The following is a 16122-nucleotide window of genomic DNA, read 5'->3' as shown; positions in this document are numbered from 1 at the left end:
CCCCGCCCCCTCTCTCCCCGTCTGTCCAATCACGGCTGCGCCCTCGGGCGGGGGGCGTGGTCATGTGAAGCGGCCCTCTCAAGTGGGGGCCGTGCCCCGCCCCCCGCTCACGAAGGGGCGTCACTTCCGGCGTGTGCGCGTGGGGTCCGCCCGACGCGGAATGGCGGCTCTACGGAGTTGGCTGTCGCGGAGCGTAGCCTCCTTCTTCAGGTAGGGCTGAGGCCGTGTAGGAGGTCAGGGTCGGACAGAGGGAGGGGACGCTGAGAGCGCCGCACCCGGGCCGCAGCCCCGGCCTTGCGGGCGCGCGCTTCCCTTCTCGGCCAAGAGGGTCACGGCGTCCCGCCCCTCTCGGAGGTCTGAGGACGTCCCGCCTCTGCCTCGGGCCAGAGGCCTCCCGCCTCCTCGGCCAAGCCCGGGCTTCGTGTCTCACTGACGGCTTTTCCGTTTTCCCACCTGCCGAAAGCGCGTTCCCCCATCCTCGGGCTGTCTTTTGGGGGGCGCTCGGCCTGCCCGCGAAGTGACTCTCGTTGGCCCATTGAAATCACTGGGGAGAGTAGGGGGAGAGGCCCGGGCAGGCGGCGGGTTCCCGGAACCCGTGAGGGTTTTCCGTGAGGGCGGAGGAGCCCCAGGAACTTGCCGGTCTCCCCGCGGGCCCTGCTCCCTAGGCCTCTTGACGCCTGCGGGCTCCAGGGGACCATCAGAGCCCTTGCAGCCTAGGCCAGAGGGCCAGCGCTAAATCCTGCCTGCAGAAGCGTTTTATTTTGGCCTGAGTTTTTTAAAAGCTTTGAGACCACCTCTTAAACGTCCACACCTGGTAACTCTTAAACTGCGGCACCGTCGGCCCGCATTCCCGCGCGGGGAGCCAAGTAGCGGTTTCTTCGCGCCCGGGCCTTTCCGGTCCACCCCGCTCCCCACAGAGCCCTGTCGTGTGGAAGGCCACCCTGCGTCGTCATTTGGGTTCCAGCGTGGCCCGAGTTTGAGTCTCCAGCCCCTGCAAATATCAGTAAATTGAAGAGGCTTTTACAGGTTGGTGGTTGTGCCTTACTAAATTTGACTTCTGTTTCCAGGTACAAACAGCGTGTGCCAGTCGTGGCTAACTGTGAGAAGCGCTGTTTCTCGGAATTGATAAGACCATGGCACAAAGCTGTGGCTGCTGGATTTGGGGTAGCCCTGTGTGCAGTTCCTATTGCACAGGTGAAGTACTGTCCTGTCACTCCGTGTTGTTTGTCTTTGTGTACTGTGTCCTCTTGAAGTCTCAGGTGGGCCGTGAAGCATCTGGCAAGCTCTCATGGTTTTACCCCGCGCTCCTCCCCACCCGCATGTGATGGTATACTTTCTAGTGTGTCGGCATCTTCTTTTCAGAGCTGAGCAAATATAGTAATTTTTCCATTTTAATAGTATTATTTGGTAGGAACACTATGTCAAGTTGGTCAGATTGTATGAAGCGGGAAGAAAGAAAAGAACATATTACAGTATCAACAAAATAGTCTTTCATTCAACAAAAATTTATTGGGCAACTTTTATGTGCCATACACACTGAGACCGTACGAGCAAATCAAACGAAGTTTCTGCTTTCATAAAGCTTACATTCTGGAGAGAAGGAAGAGGAGAAAGTGGAATGAGAGGGGGGGAGAGAGAGAGAAATAGATGAGCTCAGCTCACAGAGTTAGCTCAGGACCAGAATGTGCTTCGACTTCTGTACTTTGTGGGCCATTGTAGAGCTTTGGATTTTATTATGGAAAAGAAGCCACAGAGGATTTTAACATAAGATTATTATGATCTGACATAAGTTTTTAAAGGTTGCTGTGTGGAACTAAAAAGACCAGCAGGGGTCCAGGCATGAGATGATTGCGGGCTTGGATCAGGTGGGGGGAAGCCGGCTGAATGTGATCAGCTGGAGTTGCTGATGGGTTAGGTGTGAAGTATGTAACTTCGATTCCAATGCTTTTAAAAGGCCTAAGCAACTGAAAGAATGGTGTTGCCATATACTGGGATGGAGAGGAATGGGTTTTGGGAGGAAGAAACCAAGAGTTCAGTTTTGGAAATGACATCTAGGTGGAGTTGTCAAGTAGACAGTGATATGAAAGTGGTACCTTATTAAAAAATTGTTGGTTATATGCTTTATCGGGAAGACCTAAATAAGAAATCGGCAAACCCCATTTTGGCAACACATTCCTGATACTTAAATGTGTGTTTATCATAGCAACAAGATTAATTCCATCTATCACGAGTATTTTCAGCATCTTCTGAGGCTCACTCATGAGGCTTTCCCTTTTTGTGCTCACTTCAGCCCTCATCTCTGTGTACTAATGACCCTTTAACCCTAAAATCCTTACTTGGACACCAGGCCATTTTCAGTCATTGTTAGGACAGCCTTTTCTTTCTTCCTCCAAAAGATTTTTTGTGTGTTTATCCTTTTTTTTTTTTTTTTTTTATGTTTACCTATTTTATTTATTTGTTTGGTTGCACTGGGTCTTAGTTGTGGCTCCCCGGCTCCTTAGTTGCAGCATGTGCACTCGTAGTTGCGGCACGCATGTGGGATCTAGTTCCCTGACCAGAGATAGAACCCGGGCCCCCTGCGTTGGGAGTGCAGAGTCTTAACCACTGTGCCACCAGAGAAGTCCCCTGTGTTTGTCCTTTCTAGTTCGTATACTATTCTTAAGCCCTAGTTACCTCAGTTCTAGGCCACATGCCCTGGGCCTCTGGTTGACAGGAGCCTCTAGTCATTCTCCTGCAGGAACAGCAATGCCACTTCCGTTCTTCAGAGCCTGCAGTGGCTCCCCATAATGTGTTACAGAACTAAAATCCAGCAAACTCTCCTCGCACTCCAGTGCCCTAGCCAGTCTCATCTGCCTTGTGCCATCCACTCCACCCAGGCTAGATTCCCGACATCCCCTGCATACATCATATGTGTTCTTTTCCTCATTGTTTCTTCTCACCCAGGACGCGTGTCCATTCTAATCCTAGTTGTCTTGAGACCCAAATCCCACCTCTTTTTAAAGCCTTTCCTAGTTCCTGGCCAACAATGATTTCCCTCTCTGACCACTTATATTGTCTATTTTGATATTTGATGATAATCTGTTTGACTCTCCTGAGTCAGCAGAGCATAATGGAAACTTTGGAGTGAGATTTGGTTTGACGTCTACGTGTGTACTTTTGGGGAGAGTTACATAACTATTCTGAGCTTCCGTTTCCTCATTAAAAGAGAAGTGCTAATACCTAGACTGTTGTGAGGAACAAGTAAACATGCATTGTAAAATGGAGAGCATTATGAAGACACAAATTGTCAGAATAGGTCAAAATTAGCTTCTCATGAGCAGAGATGATATCATTCTTTCCATCATTCTTTCCTTTCTAGCCCCTCAGTGCGAGGTACATAATGAATACTTACCTAGTTGATTGAATGAAATATAAATACGATAAAATTCATGATTTGTTTGTGTATCAGAGATATTTCTTTTTTTTTAAGTTTATTTATTTTTGGCTGTGTTGGGTCTTCGTTTCTGTGCGAGGGCTTTCTCTAGTTGCAGCAAGCGCGGGCCACTCTTCATCGCGGTGCGCGGGCCTCTCACTATCGCGGCCTCTCTTGTTGCGGAGCACAGGCTCCAGACGCGCAGGCTCAGTAGTTGTGGCTCACGGGCCTAGTTGCTCCGCGGCATGTGGGATCTTCCCAGACCAGGGCTCGAACCCGTGTCCCCTGCATTGGCAGGCAGATTCTCAACCACTGCGCCACCAGGGAAGCCCCAGAGATATTTCTTGATTGCTACTTTCAACAGGCAGTGATTCAGTGTGCTTATACTTTAAATAGCAAAACGACAACAGATGATAGAGGGATTGGTTTGTTAGTTCTGATGCAATAAATCCTCTGCTATGGGAGAAAAAGGGAGAGTTAGGGATGACTCGTCATCGTAGTTGCCAATATTTAATCAAGGTGGCCACCACATTCCCTTAACTCGTCAGATAGTTATACTGCCCTTTTTTTTTTTTTTTTAAACATAACAGCTGAGGTCAGAGGGAAGCGTCTCCTCTCCCCCGCATCAAGACTGTACAGCTCATTCTGCACATTTGCCCTCTCCACCATTTACTTTCTTAGACTCAGCTTAATCCTTATCAACTCTATGAAGCCTTTTCTAAGTTATTCTCATTCAACGTAGAAGTGATTGCTGTCTTACGTGTGCCCCTCCAGACTTCTTCCACAGCTCCCATGGTACTTGATTGCATTAATTTTCTAGTTTATCTTTATATCCCAAGCATCTAGCACTGTGGTAATGAATGAATCATAACTTCATGAAATTTGTTGATTATAAATACTAGCCTTTTATTTGATAAAAAGAAATACTTTGCTTTTTGGAGCAGAGAATAAGCAACAAAAGTAGGTAGAAAGCATATTCTAGAATTATTTTCATATGTTGTCTTAAATAGCGAAAATAAAGCTTAAAAAGAAAAAGTTAACACAGAAGCATCATAGTGCAATTGCAGTGTGAGAATTACATTTTTCACGTGGCTGTCTGTGATCTCAGCTGGAGCTTCAGGTTCAAAATTGACTAAAAATGTTTGTGTTTCAGAAACCGGAGCCTCATTCTCTTAGTAACGATGCATTAATGAGGAGGGCTGTGTCTTTGGTAACAGATAGCACCTCTACCTTTCTCTCTCAGACCACATATGCATTGATTGAAGCAATCACTGAATATACTAAGGTAAGTGTCCTCTTGTTAAGTCTTGGTCATCTAAGTCAATGGTTAGCAAACTATGGCTCACAGATCAAATCGGGTCTGATGCCTGCGTTTGTAGTTTGATTGGCACACGGTCAGGCTCGTTTTTTTGTGTATTGTCTGTGACTGCTTTCGTGAGTTGAGTAGTTGCAAACAGAGACTGTAGGGCCACTCTCTGGCCCTTTACAAAAAAAGTTGGCTGAGTCCTGATCTAAATTACCGGTTTTTAGACTTTCTTCAGGAACCCTTTTTATTATTCATTTTATTTTATTTAAAAAAATTTTATTGAAGTATAGTTGATTTACAATGTTGTGTTAATTTCTACTGTACAGCAAAGTGATTCAGTTACACATATATTCTTCTTCATATTCTTTTCCATTATGGTTTATCACAGGATATTGACTATAGTTCCCTGTGCTATACAGTAGGACCTTGTTGTTTATCCATTCTCTATATAATAGTTTGCATCTGCTAATCTCAAACTCCCAATCCATCTTTCCCTCACCTCCCTCCCCCTCGGCATCCACAAGTCTGTTCTCTACATCTGCGAGTCTGTTTCTGTTTTGTAAGTTCATTTGTAGCATTATTTTAGATTCCACGTACAAGTGATATCATGTGATTTGTCTTTCTCTTTCTGCGTTACTTCACTTAGTATGATCATCCATGTTGCTGCAAATGGCATTATTCCATTTTTTTAAAATAAATTTTTATTTATTTATTTATTTTTGGCTGAGTTGGGTCTTTGTGGCTGTGCACTGGCTTTCTCTAGTTGTGGTGAGTGGGGGCTACTCTTCATTGTGGTGTATGGGCTTCTCCTTGTGGTGGCTTCTCTTGTTGCAGAGCACAGGCTCTAAGCGTGCGAGCTTCAGTAGTTGTGGCTCATGGGCTCTAGGGCGCAGACTCAGTAGTTGTGGTGCACGGGCTTTGTTGCTCCGCGGCATGTGGGATCTTCCCGGACCAGGGCTTGAACCTGTGTCCCCTGAATTGGCAGGCAGATTGTTAACCACTGTTCCACCAGGGAAGCCCCTGTTCCATTCTTTTTTATGGCTGAGTAATATTCCATTGTATATATGTACCACATCTTTATCCATTCATCTGTCAGTGGACATTTAGGTTGCTTCCATATCTTGGCTACTGTAAATAGTGCTGCTATGAACATAGGGGTGTGTGTATCTTTTTGAATTAGAGTTTTGCTTTATCCTCATTTAATGTAGGGCCCCTGCAGGTGGGACACTCGCCCTCTGGGACAGGGCTGTGGTCGGCCTCACTGTCCAGGAATGCTTTTTAAAAGAAAAATCTTAAATATAGCAGCCCAGTATATAAGACAAGGGGACCACACTGATCTGGTTCAGTTGGGGGTACCAGGGGCTTCTGTGTGAGGACAGTTTGAAAACCACTGATCTGAGCTAATAGAGAGTATATGGATAATCAGAATCATTTTTAAAAGTCTCATTTATATGTTTCTTTACCTTCATTTTTCAGCAGCTTTATTCCCAGATTTCTGAGTTTTCCATCTGCATTATGTTCTTTTTGTATGTCTAAATTGCTAACAAGCTTTTAAAACACAAAAGTTGACAAGTAGAGATACTGATGTCTTAGGATAATGCCTCTGCTTCATACAATAGTGCAGGTTCAGTGAGGCAGAAGGACTGAAGAGCCAGTTTGCTGCAATGGGACTTCATCACCTTGAGGTCTAAGTCTCACTAACCCTAATATGTCTCACTTATTTTACTCATTTATTCTATATTTGTAGGCTGTTTATATCTTAATTTCTCTGTACCGACAATACACAAGTTTACTTGGGAAAATGAATTCACAGGAGGAAGATGAAGTGTGGCAGGTGATCATAGGAGCCAGAGTTGAGGTGAGCAAAAAGTTACTTTGCGTTTCTTTATTAGTGCTCCTACCTCATTGTGGTTATCTAAATGATTGAATGAAGGTGTTTTACCAGTAGCTGTTCTCTCAGTCTACTATTGAATAAGTCCATTTAAATGTGCTTAATGACGTAATGCAGAGTCATGTTGTCTGAAGTGCTTTAATTTATAGATGACTTCAAAACAGCAAGAGTACTTGAAGTTGGAAACCACCTGGATGACTGCAGTTAGTCTTTCAGAGATGGCAGCAGAAGCTGCATACCAAACTGGTAGGTTAAAGTTCTTACTGTGGAGGTGCTGTTTGAGTTTTCATCTAGCTGAAAAGTGAGGGAATATTGTGGCTATAATTTTGTGGGAAAATGTTCCCATTTGCAGTATATTAACCAATATTTTATCTACACAAAGGAAAAATTAATGCCCTTGTAGACCAGACCCGTAGAAGCTAGATAGTTAATATCTAGAAAATGAGAAATGATAAAACTACTGTCAGCTGGAAATTTTGATTGCTTCCAAATAGTTTTTGAACATTTTATTTTTTAATAACCTGGATAATTTATGAATAACTAGTATCTATATTTCAGGCTTTGTGGTAAACATTTTATAGACATTTAACCCCCATAGTTCCTTTAAAGTAGGAGTTACTATCATCATTCCCACTTTATAGATGAAGAAACTGGCAGATAGAGGGGGTTAAGTAATTCACCCAGCATGCTGTGGTACACAGTAAGTAAGCAGCCCAACTGGGATTCAGCGAGGTAGGTCAAATTCTAAAGCCTTTGCCCCTGGTAGCCAGGGCTTCATCCTCTGTGCCTTGGTGCCTGAGTATAAAAAATGCAGTTATTCATTCACCAGGCGTTTTTAAACCATCACTATCCATCCAGTGGGCTTGAGCTGAATGGTTTTCTAATTAAATGTATTTGAGGGAACCCCTCATTTGACAATCTTACCTGGTTGGGCCCAAACTATGTCACCACAGAAATTCTTATTAGGAAACTGGTTTGTTAAAGTGCTTTTGTTTTCTGAAATCTTAACGATACAAAAGATTTTTTAAGTAAAAACAAAAAATTCTTTCTTAGTTACTAATGCCTGAGGAATAAGAGATTCTGAAAACAGGATTGGAATGAAGAGCGAAACAACAGACATGTAAAAGTAGCATTTTAGTAGTGGCGCACCAGAGGTGGGAGCAGGGTTTCCAGGTGCAGTGAACAGGGAGGTTTGCTGAGGGTTCTACAGCAGGAACAGGCCCAGGCAGCCCTCACCACTCACTAGGCTTAGATCTAGCAGGAGAAAAGAGGGAGAGTAATTTATAAGCATTATCTGAAAAAAGACATTTTCCCAGAACTGATTGAAAGGGCTCACAAAGGTTCTGAACAGAATTTAAAATATAAATATATCTCATGTGGTTAAAAAAAACAAACAAACATAAACATAACAAACAAACAAACATAAACACAAAAATTTTAGGAAAAATCCTAAAAACTGTAAGAAAAAAACAATTACTTACAAAAGAAGTATAATCAGATGTTAATCTTCTTATCTGCAACCCTAGATGCAAGGTGACAAAAAAATAACCATCCAAATATCTTTAAAATGTGAGAATAAAAGATGTTTTCAGACATAAAGACTCAGCTTACCAACTGCTTATGCTTTCTGGAAAACCTACTCTGTAAAGAAAAATTAGTTTAGAAAGAAGCAACTGAGATACAAAACTAATGAAGAAAATTTAGTAAAACTTGTCAAAAGCTCTGAGTGTTCTTTTTTTTTTTTAATAAATTAATTTCTTTTTGGCTGTGTTGGGTCTTCGTTGCTGTGCGTGGGCTTTCTCTAGTTGTGGGGGCTACTCTTTGTTGCTGTGCACGGGCTTCTCATTGCGGTGGCTTCTCTCATGGAGCATGGGCTCTAGGCACACAGGCTTCAGTAGTTGTGGCGCACGGGCTTAGTTGCTCTGCGGCATGTGGGACCTTCTTGGGCCAGGGACTGAACCGTGTCCCTTGCATTGGCAGGCAGATTCTCAACCACTGTGCCACCAGGGAAGCCCCTGAGTGTTAAATTTTTAAGTAATCAATTTGGGGAAGAAGTGAAAGCATGCTAAGCTTTCTTGCTTGAGAAGAGAGAAAATGGCTTAACATTAGACATTGTTAAACACTTCAAAAAGAATTGGGGGGGGAAAGGGAAAAGTTGATAAAATTCAGTTAAGGCAGGAAAGGTTTAAGAATTAAAGCCTGTTAATTAGAAAATGCAAAGTAAAATAGAAGAACAATTCAAATATCAGTAATCACAATAACTAAGAATAAATTTACACATTAAATGATACTTTCTGAATGTATTAAAAAATAATTCTAGCTAAAACTGTTTACAGAGGCACATCTAAAACAAAAACACATAGGAAGGTTTAGAATTTTAAGATAAACTGAAACATTACTAACAAAAAGAAATCTACCCCAAAAAAGGTGGCAGAGCAATGTCAGAATCAGAAGGGGGATTCAAGACAAAAAGCATTAAAGGGGACAGAACAGTTCATCAAGACATCAATCGTGAAGTGTGTGCCTAATGAGGCAAAAACTGATTGATTGATAGATTTACAAGGAGAAATGGAGCTTTATACACATCTCAGGCTCACAGGTCAAGACCAAAGCAATTAAAACTATTCAGTGTTGTTGGAACAGAATGATTTTTAAAAGCTTAACCAAATACATATACTGAATACAAAATTTTGCCCTCCCCCCAAAAATTCTCTTCAAATTCAAATAGTATACAGCATGTACAAAAATTGATTTTTATGCCAAGTGACAAAGACTCAGCAAATTACTTGATACCCCCCTTCCTCACCAAAAATCAAAATGGAAATTTAACTCGTACAACTCAATATCAAAAAAAACCCTGATTTAAAAATGGAAAGAAGATCTGAATAGACATTTTCCAAAGACAACGTACAGATGGCCAATGGGTGCATGAAAAGATGCTCAGCATCGCTAATCATCAGAGAAGTGCAAATCAAAACCACAATGAGATATCACCTCACCTGTCAGAATGGCTATCATAAAAAGATCATAAATCACAAATGTCACCGAGAATGTGGAGAAAAGGGAACCCTAGTACACTGTTGGTGGTAATGTAAAATGGTGCAGCCACTGTGATAAACAGTATGGAGGTTCCTCAAAAAACTAAAAATAAACCCACACACCTATGGTCCACTAATCTGTGACAAAGGAGGCAAGAATATACAATGGCGAAAAGACAGTCTCCTCTCTTCAATAAGTGATGCTGGGAAAACTGGACAGCTACATGTGAAAGAATGAAATTAGAACACTCTCTAACACCATACACAAAAATAAACTCAAAATGGATTAAAGACCTAAATGTAAGGCCAGATACTATAAAACTCTTAGAGGAAAACAGGCAGAACACTCTTGACATAAATCACAGCAATATCTTTTTTGATCCACCTCCAAGAGTAATGAAAATAAAAATAAACAAATGGAACCTAATTAAACTTAAAAGCTTTTGCACAGCAAAGGAAACCATAAACAAAACAAAAAGACAACCTATAGAATGGGAGAAAATATTTGCAAACGAAGTGCCCAACAAGGGATTAATCTCCAAAATATACAAACAGTTCACGCAGCCCAGTAACAGAAAAACAACCCAATCAAAATATGGGCAGAAGATCTAAATAAACATTTTGCCAAAGAAGACATACACATGGCCAAGAAGCACATTAGAAGATGTCAATATCACTAATTATTAGAGAAATGCAAATCAAAACTGCAATGAGGTGTCACCTCACACCGGTCAGAATGGCCATCATCAAAAAATCTACAAACAGTAAATGCTGGAAAGGGTATAGAGAAAAGGGAACCCTCTACACTGTTGGTGGGAATGTAAATTGGTACAACCATTGTGGAGAACAGTATGGAGTTTCCTTAAAAAAACTGAAAATAGAACTACCATATGATCCAGCAATCCTGCTCCTGGGCATATACCCTGAGAAAACCATAATTTGAAAAGATACATGCACCCCAGTGTTCACTACAGCACTATTTACAGTAGCCAAGATTCGGAAGCAACCAAAGTGTCCATCTACAGAAGAGTGGAGAGAGAAGATGTGGTACATATATACAATGGAATATTACTCAGCCATAAAAAGAATAAAATAATGCCATTTGCAGCAACATGGGTGGACCTAGAGATAGTTATACTGAGTGAAGTAAGTCAGAGAAAGACAAATATCATATGATATCGCTTATATGTGGAACCAAAAAAAAAATGATACAAATGAACTTATTTACAAAACAAATAGAGTCACAGATGTAGAAAACAAACTTATGATTACCAGGGGGAAAGGGTGGGGGGAGGGATAAATTGAGAGATTGGGATTGACATATATACACTACTATGTATAAAATAGATAACTAATAAGGACCTACTGTATAGCACAGGGAACTCAATACTCTGTAATGACCTATATGGGAAAAGAATCTAAAAAAGAGTGGATATACGTATATGTATAACTGATTCACCTTACTGTACACCTAAAACTAACAAATCAACTATACTCCAATAAAAATTTAAAAAGGCAATGGTAAAAATAAACTGAAAATAGTGGGAATTCCCTGGTGGTCCAGTGTTTAGGACTCTGCATTTTCATTGCCGAGGGCACGGGTTCAATCCCTGGTTGGGGAACTAAGATTCCACAAGCCAAGCAGCACAGCAAAAAAAAAAGAGATAAAAAGAAGAAGAAAAAAAAAAATAGAACCACCATATGATCCAGCAGTTCCTTTCCACTCCTGGGTATATCTCTGAAGAAAATGAAATTGTGAATTCAAAAAGATATATGCACCCCAATGTTCATAGCAGCATTATTTACAATAGCCAAGATTTGGAAGCAACCTAAGTGTCCCATCAACAGATGAATGGATAAAGATGTGGTGTATATATACAGTGGACTATTACTCAGCCATAAAAGAATGAAATTTTGCCATTTGCAACAACATGGATGGACTTGCAAGGTTTAGTCTTAGTAAAATAAGTCAGACACAAAGACAAATACTGTATGATATCACTTATACATAGAATCTAAAAAATAAAACTAGTGAATATAACAAAACAGACAGATACAGAGAACAAACTAGTGGTTACCAGTGGGGAGAGGATGAAGAGGTGTAAACTACTATGTATAAAATAAATAAGCTGCAAGGATATATTGAACAGCACAGAAAACATAGCCAGTATTTTATAGTAACTATAAATGGATTAGAACCTTTAAAAATTGTGAATAACTATGTTGTACACCTAAAACTTATATACTATCGTAAATCAACTATACCTCAATAAAGAAAAATGGAAATTTAAAAGTATTTAGAACTGTCATAAGTCTTGTATATAGCAGACCCAGAGGGTTGTATACAAAGTAGCTCTTAAATAGAAATTGACCGTTATTTAAAGGCACATGTCATAAATAAAAAGAACAGCAGCTATAAGTGACAGGTAATGTTCACTGTACTAAGAAGAACTGAAAATTAATTAAACTTTTAACCCAGTAAGTTAGAGAAAGCAAAATAAATTCAGACAGTGTGGAATAAAAGAAATAAAAGGTATAAGAAGACTAAAAAGAAATAGGGACTTCCCTGGTGGTGCAGTGGTTAAGAATCCACCTGCCAATGCAGGGGACATGGGTTCGAGCCCTGGTCTGGGAAGATGCCACATGCCGTGGAGCAACTAACCCCGTGCTCCACAACTGCTGAGCCTGCGTGCCACAGCTACTGAAGCCCGCACGCCTAGAGCCCATGCTCCACAACAAGAGAAGCCACCACAGTGAGAAGACCACGTACCACAATGAAGAGCAGCCCCTGCGTGCTGCAACTAGAGAAAGCCTGTGTGCAGCAACGAAGACACAATGCAGCCAAAAATAAACAGTTAAAAAGGCAAGCTCTGGTTCCTTGAAAAGAATTAAAAAATTAGGTTTGGCAAGTATAACTTTTTAGAGAGCAAAAGTAACATCAGAAGGAGCTATTATAGATATGGAGGGGTTTTTTAATCATACGAGAATATTATGATCTTTATGTAAATCCTAAGTTGGCCCAAGAAGTAAAGAATCCAAGTAAGATCAGTAACCACAAAAGTTGAAATAGTATTCACAAAGAATCTGTTCCCCCAAAGTAGACACTAAGCCCAGGCAGTTTTGTGGGAGAGTTTTATCAAATCTTCAAGAAACATAATTCCTGTGTTATAGAAAGTGTACCAAAAAATGATGACAAGCCTCCCAACTATTATAATTGTCTAAAGCCAGCATAGGCCTGATCCCAAACTGGACTTGCCCAGCACCAGAACAAAAAAACTATAGTTCAGTATCACTTATGAATATAGATATAAATCAAATATAGCCATTTATCTTCAAAATAAAAGGATAATTCAACATTAAAAATACCTATCAAGAGAACATAGACAAAACATTCTCTGACATAAATCATAGCAATGTTTTCTTAGGTCAGTCTCCCAAGGCAATGGAAATAAAAACAAAAGTAAACAAATGGGACTTAATCAAGCTTTTGCACGGAAAAGGAAACCATAACAAGATGAAAAGACAGCCTACACAGTGGTAGAAAATATTTGCAAACAATGTGACTAAAAAGGGCTTAATTTCCAAAATATATAAACAGCTCCTACAACTCAACGACAAAAAAGCAAACAACCCAATCGAAAAATGGGCAGAAGACTTAAGTAGACATTTCTCCAAAGAAGAAATACATATGGCCAATAGACACATGAAAAGATGCTCAACATCGCTAATTATTAGAGAAATGTAAATCAAAACTACAATGAGGTACCACCTCACACCAGTCAGAATGGCCATCATTAAAAAGTCTACAGATAACAAATGCTGGAGAGGGTATGGAGAAGAGGGAACTCTCCTACACTGTTGGTGGGAATGTAAGTTGGTGCAGCCACTGTGGAAAACTGTATGGAGGTTCCTCAGAAAACTAAAAATAGAGTCACCATATGATCCAGGAATCCCACTCCTGGGCATGTATCTGGACAAAACTATAATTCAAAAAATATATGCACCCCTATGTTCACAGCAGCACTATTCACAATAGCCAAGACATGGAAACAACTTAAATCTCCATTGACAGATGAATGGATAAAGAAGATGTACATAATATACAATGGAATACTACTCAGCCATAAAAAAGAACGAAAGAATGCCATTTGCAGCAACATGGATGCAACTAGAGATTATCATACTAAGTGAAGTAAGTCAGAAAGAGAAAGACAAATACCGTATGGTATCACTTATATGTGGAATCCAAAATACGACACAAATGAACCTATCTACGAAACAGAAACAAAATCAGGGACATAGAGAACAGACTGGTGGTTGCCGAGGGCATTAGGGGAGGGATGGAGTGGGAGGCTGGGGTTAGCAGATGTAAGCTTTTATATATAGGATGGATAAACAACAAGGTCCTACTGTATAGCACAAGGAACTCTATTCAATATCTTATGATAAACCATAATGGAAAAGAATATTAAAAAAAAGTGCATATATATGTGTAACTGAATCACTTTGCTGTGCAGCAGTAACTAACACAACATCGTATATCAACTACATTTCAATAAAAGTAAAATTTTAAAAAAATCTACATATAGCAAAAAAAACCCTATCAACATTTAATTCACTACTTGAGATTATCTACAGTAGATTATAGGAGAAAAGCCACTTGTGTAATCATATCAGTGTATGCCCCAGAAGCCTTCAGTAAAATGTAGTGCCCATTTCCGATTTAAATCTGAGTACAATTATAGAGAGAATGTTCCTAACATAATGAAGGTTAAATAATCCTATTTCATAGTGAAATATGAGAAGCATTTCCATCAACGTCAGAAATACAAGGATGCCTGCTATCCTCCACTACCTTTCTACAATGTACTAAAGGTTCTCGTTAATGCAGTAACATAGAAAAGAACGGCTTGAATGTTCTGTAGATGAATTAATAAATATGGATATCTATATGATGAAATACACTAGCAGCAGGTAAAATGATAGCGCTCAAAAACAAAATTGCAAAATATGTTCAATAAATACTGTTTGTGCCATTATGTAGATTTATAGTCATAAAAATTTTTTCTATGTATTCCATATGAATGTAGTAACTTTTTAAAAAGATCCAATTGGCTTTATTCAACAGTTCATGAATTGGACAGCAGCCCATCTAGTAGTAAATAGATGAAATGTTACTTTATAGTAACATTTTAAAGGATGAGACAGGTGCCCTTTAAACTTCTAAAAGATGTTATCTCTGAAGATTGGGTAGGGTGAGGAAAGGGATGTTTGACAATTTTATTAGTGATCTCTTCATTTGTCAAAAAGAAATGTATTACTTGTGCAGTTAAAAAAATTAAAATCTTAAAACGTCTATACTAAGAGCTGAGTAGCTATAAAGATGATTGTGGGAATTGCATTTGATAATTGTAACAATGGTGGCTGCTGATAGCTGGAGGAGAATGCCAGGGTTTTGACAATAAAGAGTAAAATGCAGACCTGGATGTGGAGGGTAGAGGGTTCTCTGCTTTGCAGGGAGGGCAGGGGAAGTGGCCCCAAGAAAGGCTCAGATGACAACCACAGAACCCCCAGGCTTTCCTTGTGTCCACTCAGCATAAGTGGCCCATCTTTTGGCAGGAGCGGACCAGGCGTCTGTAACCGCCAGGAGTCATATCCAGCTGGTGAGATCGCAGGTGCAGGAGGTGCGCCAGCTTTCCCAGAAAGCAGAAACCAAGTTGGCAGAAGCACAGACAGAAGAACTCCGACAGAAAACACAGGAGGAAGGGGATGAGAGGGCTGAGCCGGAGCAGGAGGCCTACCTGCGTGAGGATTGAGGGCCTGAGCTGCTGCCCACGTCTGCCCACTCGGCCTGGGGAAAGCAAGGGCAGACGCCATCCAGCCCCGAGTCAGCACAGCTTTCTCTGCACAGAGAGGCATGGCAGGCAGGTCCTGCCCTGGCCCATCAGACCAGAGGTCATTGTGAGCTGTGAGTGCCTGACCCCTGTCTCCACGGTCTCAGGCTTCTACTGGACCTGGTTCTTAGCCCTGCAGCCCGCAGGGCACTGCACCCTGTTTAACATTTCACCCTGCTCAGCACAGCTGTCCTCTCACCCATCGATCTTTTTACCTCCCACCCAGAGCATCTCACCAACCTGGCCAGAGAGAAGGGGCTTCTCTGTCATGTCGACAAGTTCAGTAGCTATTAAACCTGTTTCCCACCTATATTTTCAAATATGATTATTTGCTCCCTCCATAGGGATGTGAGTTTTTGGGGGAAAGGGGAGCCTGTGTGTTTGTAAGATTTCTTTTTGGTAAGTGTTTCTAATGCGTTCTGTGACCTGGCCCCATTGCCCTGTAAGGACAGCTCAGGCCAAGGAGCCAAAAGCCCAAAAGCCCAAAAGCCCAGGGACTGGTGCAGAGTGTTTACCTGGTGCTCTTAACAGGACTTACTCCAACACACACTTCTCGTTTCCTTCTTTCCTTGGAGTTTCTC

The 16122-nt window shown here is 41.1% G+C and overlaps 1 protein-coding gene across 5 annotated transcripts; it reads left to right on the top strand.

Annotated features, from left to right (window-relative positions):
- Nucleotides 1–77: 77 nt before the first annotated feature.
- DIABLO (diablo IAP-binding mitochondrial protein) lies at nt 78–15851 on the top strand. 5 transcript variants are annotated; one of them, XM_082356027.1, is made up of 7 exons: nt 78–210; nt 1068–1194; nt 4566–4697; nt 6466–6576; nt 6759–6855; nt 13669–13839; nt 15267–15400. In XM_082356027.1, exons 1-6 carry the CDS (start codon nt 161–163, stop codon nt 13836–13838), a joined length of 687 nt encoding a protein of 228 aa, XP_082212153.1. In that variant the 5' UTR covers nt 78–160; the 3' UTR covers nt 13839; nt 15267–15400. The 5 variants fall into 5 exon arrangements, with proteins under 5 accessions (XP_082212153.1, XP_082212152.1, XP_082212154.1 ...); XM_082356026.1 differs by having other exon boundaries at nt 13666–13839; XM_082356028.1 differs by lacking the exon at nt 13669–13839 and having other exon boundaries at nt 6532–6576; nt 15267–15851.
- The last annotated feature ends 271 nt before the right edge of the window (nt 15852–16122 follow it).

This window comes from Balaenoptera borealis (genome assembly GCF_965194805.1).
Source record: "Balaenoptera borealis genome assembly, chromosome: 14".
NCBI lineage: Eukaryota > Metazoa > Chordata > Mammalia > Artiodactyla > Balaenopteridae > Balaenoptera > Balaenoptera borealis.
This window is presented reverse-complemented; position numbering and strand designations above follow the sequence as displayed.

Bases quoted from the DNA above. Each gene is read 5' to 3' on its own strand.
- DIABLO (XM_082356030.1), top strand. From the start codon at position 161: ATGGCGGCTCTACGGAGTTGGCTGTCGCGGAGCGTAGCCTCCTTCTTC. The intron at 4,698-6,465 runs GTAAGTGTCCTC...CTATATTTGTAG, and splicing joins CAATCACTGAATATACTAAG to GCTGTTTATATCTTAATTTC. The intron at 6,856-15,266 runs GTAGGTTAAAGT...ATCTTTTGGCAG, and splicing joins AGAAGCTGCATACCAAACTG to GAGCGGACCAGGCGTCTGTA.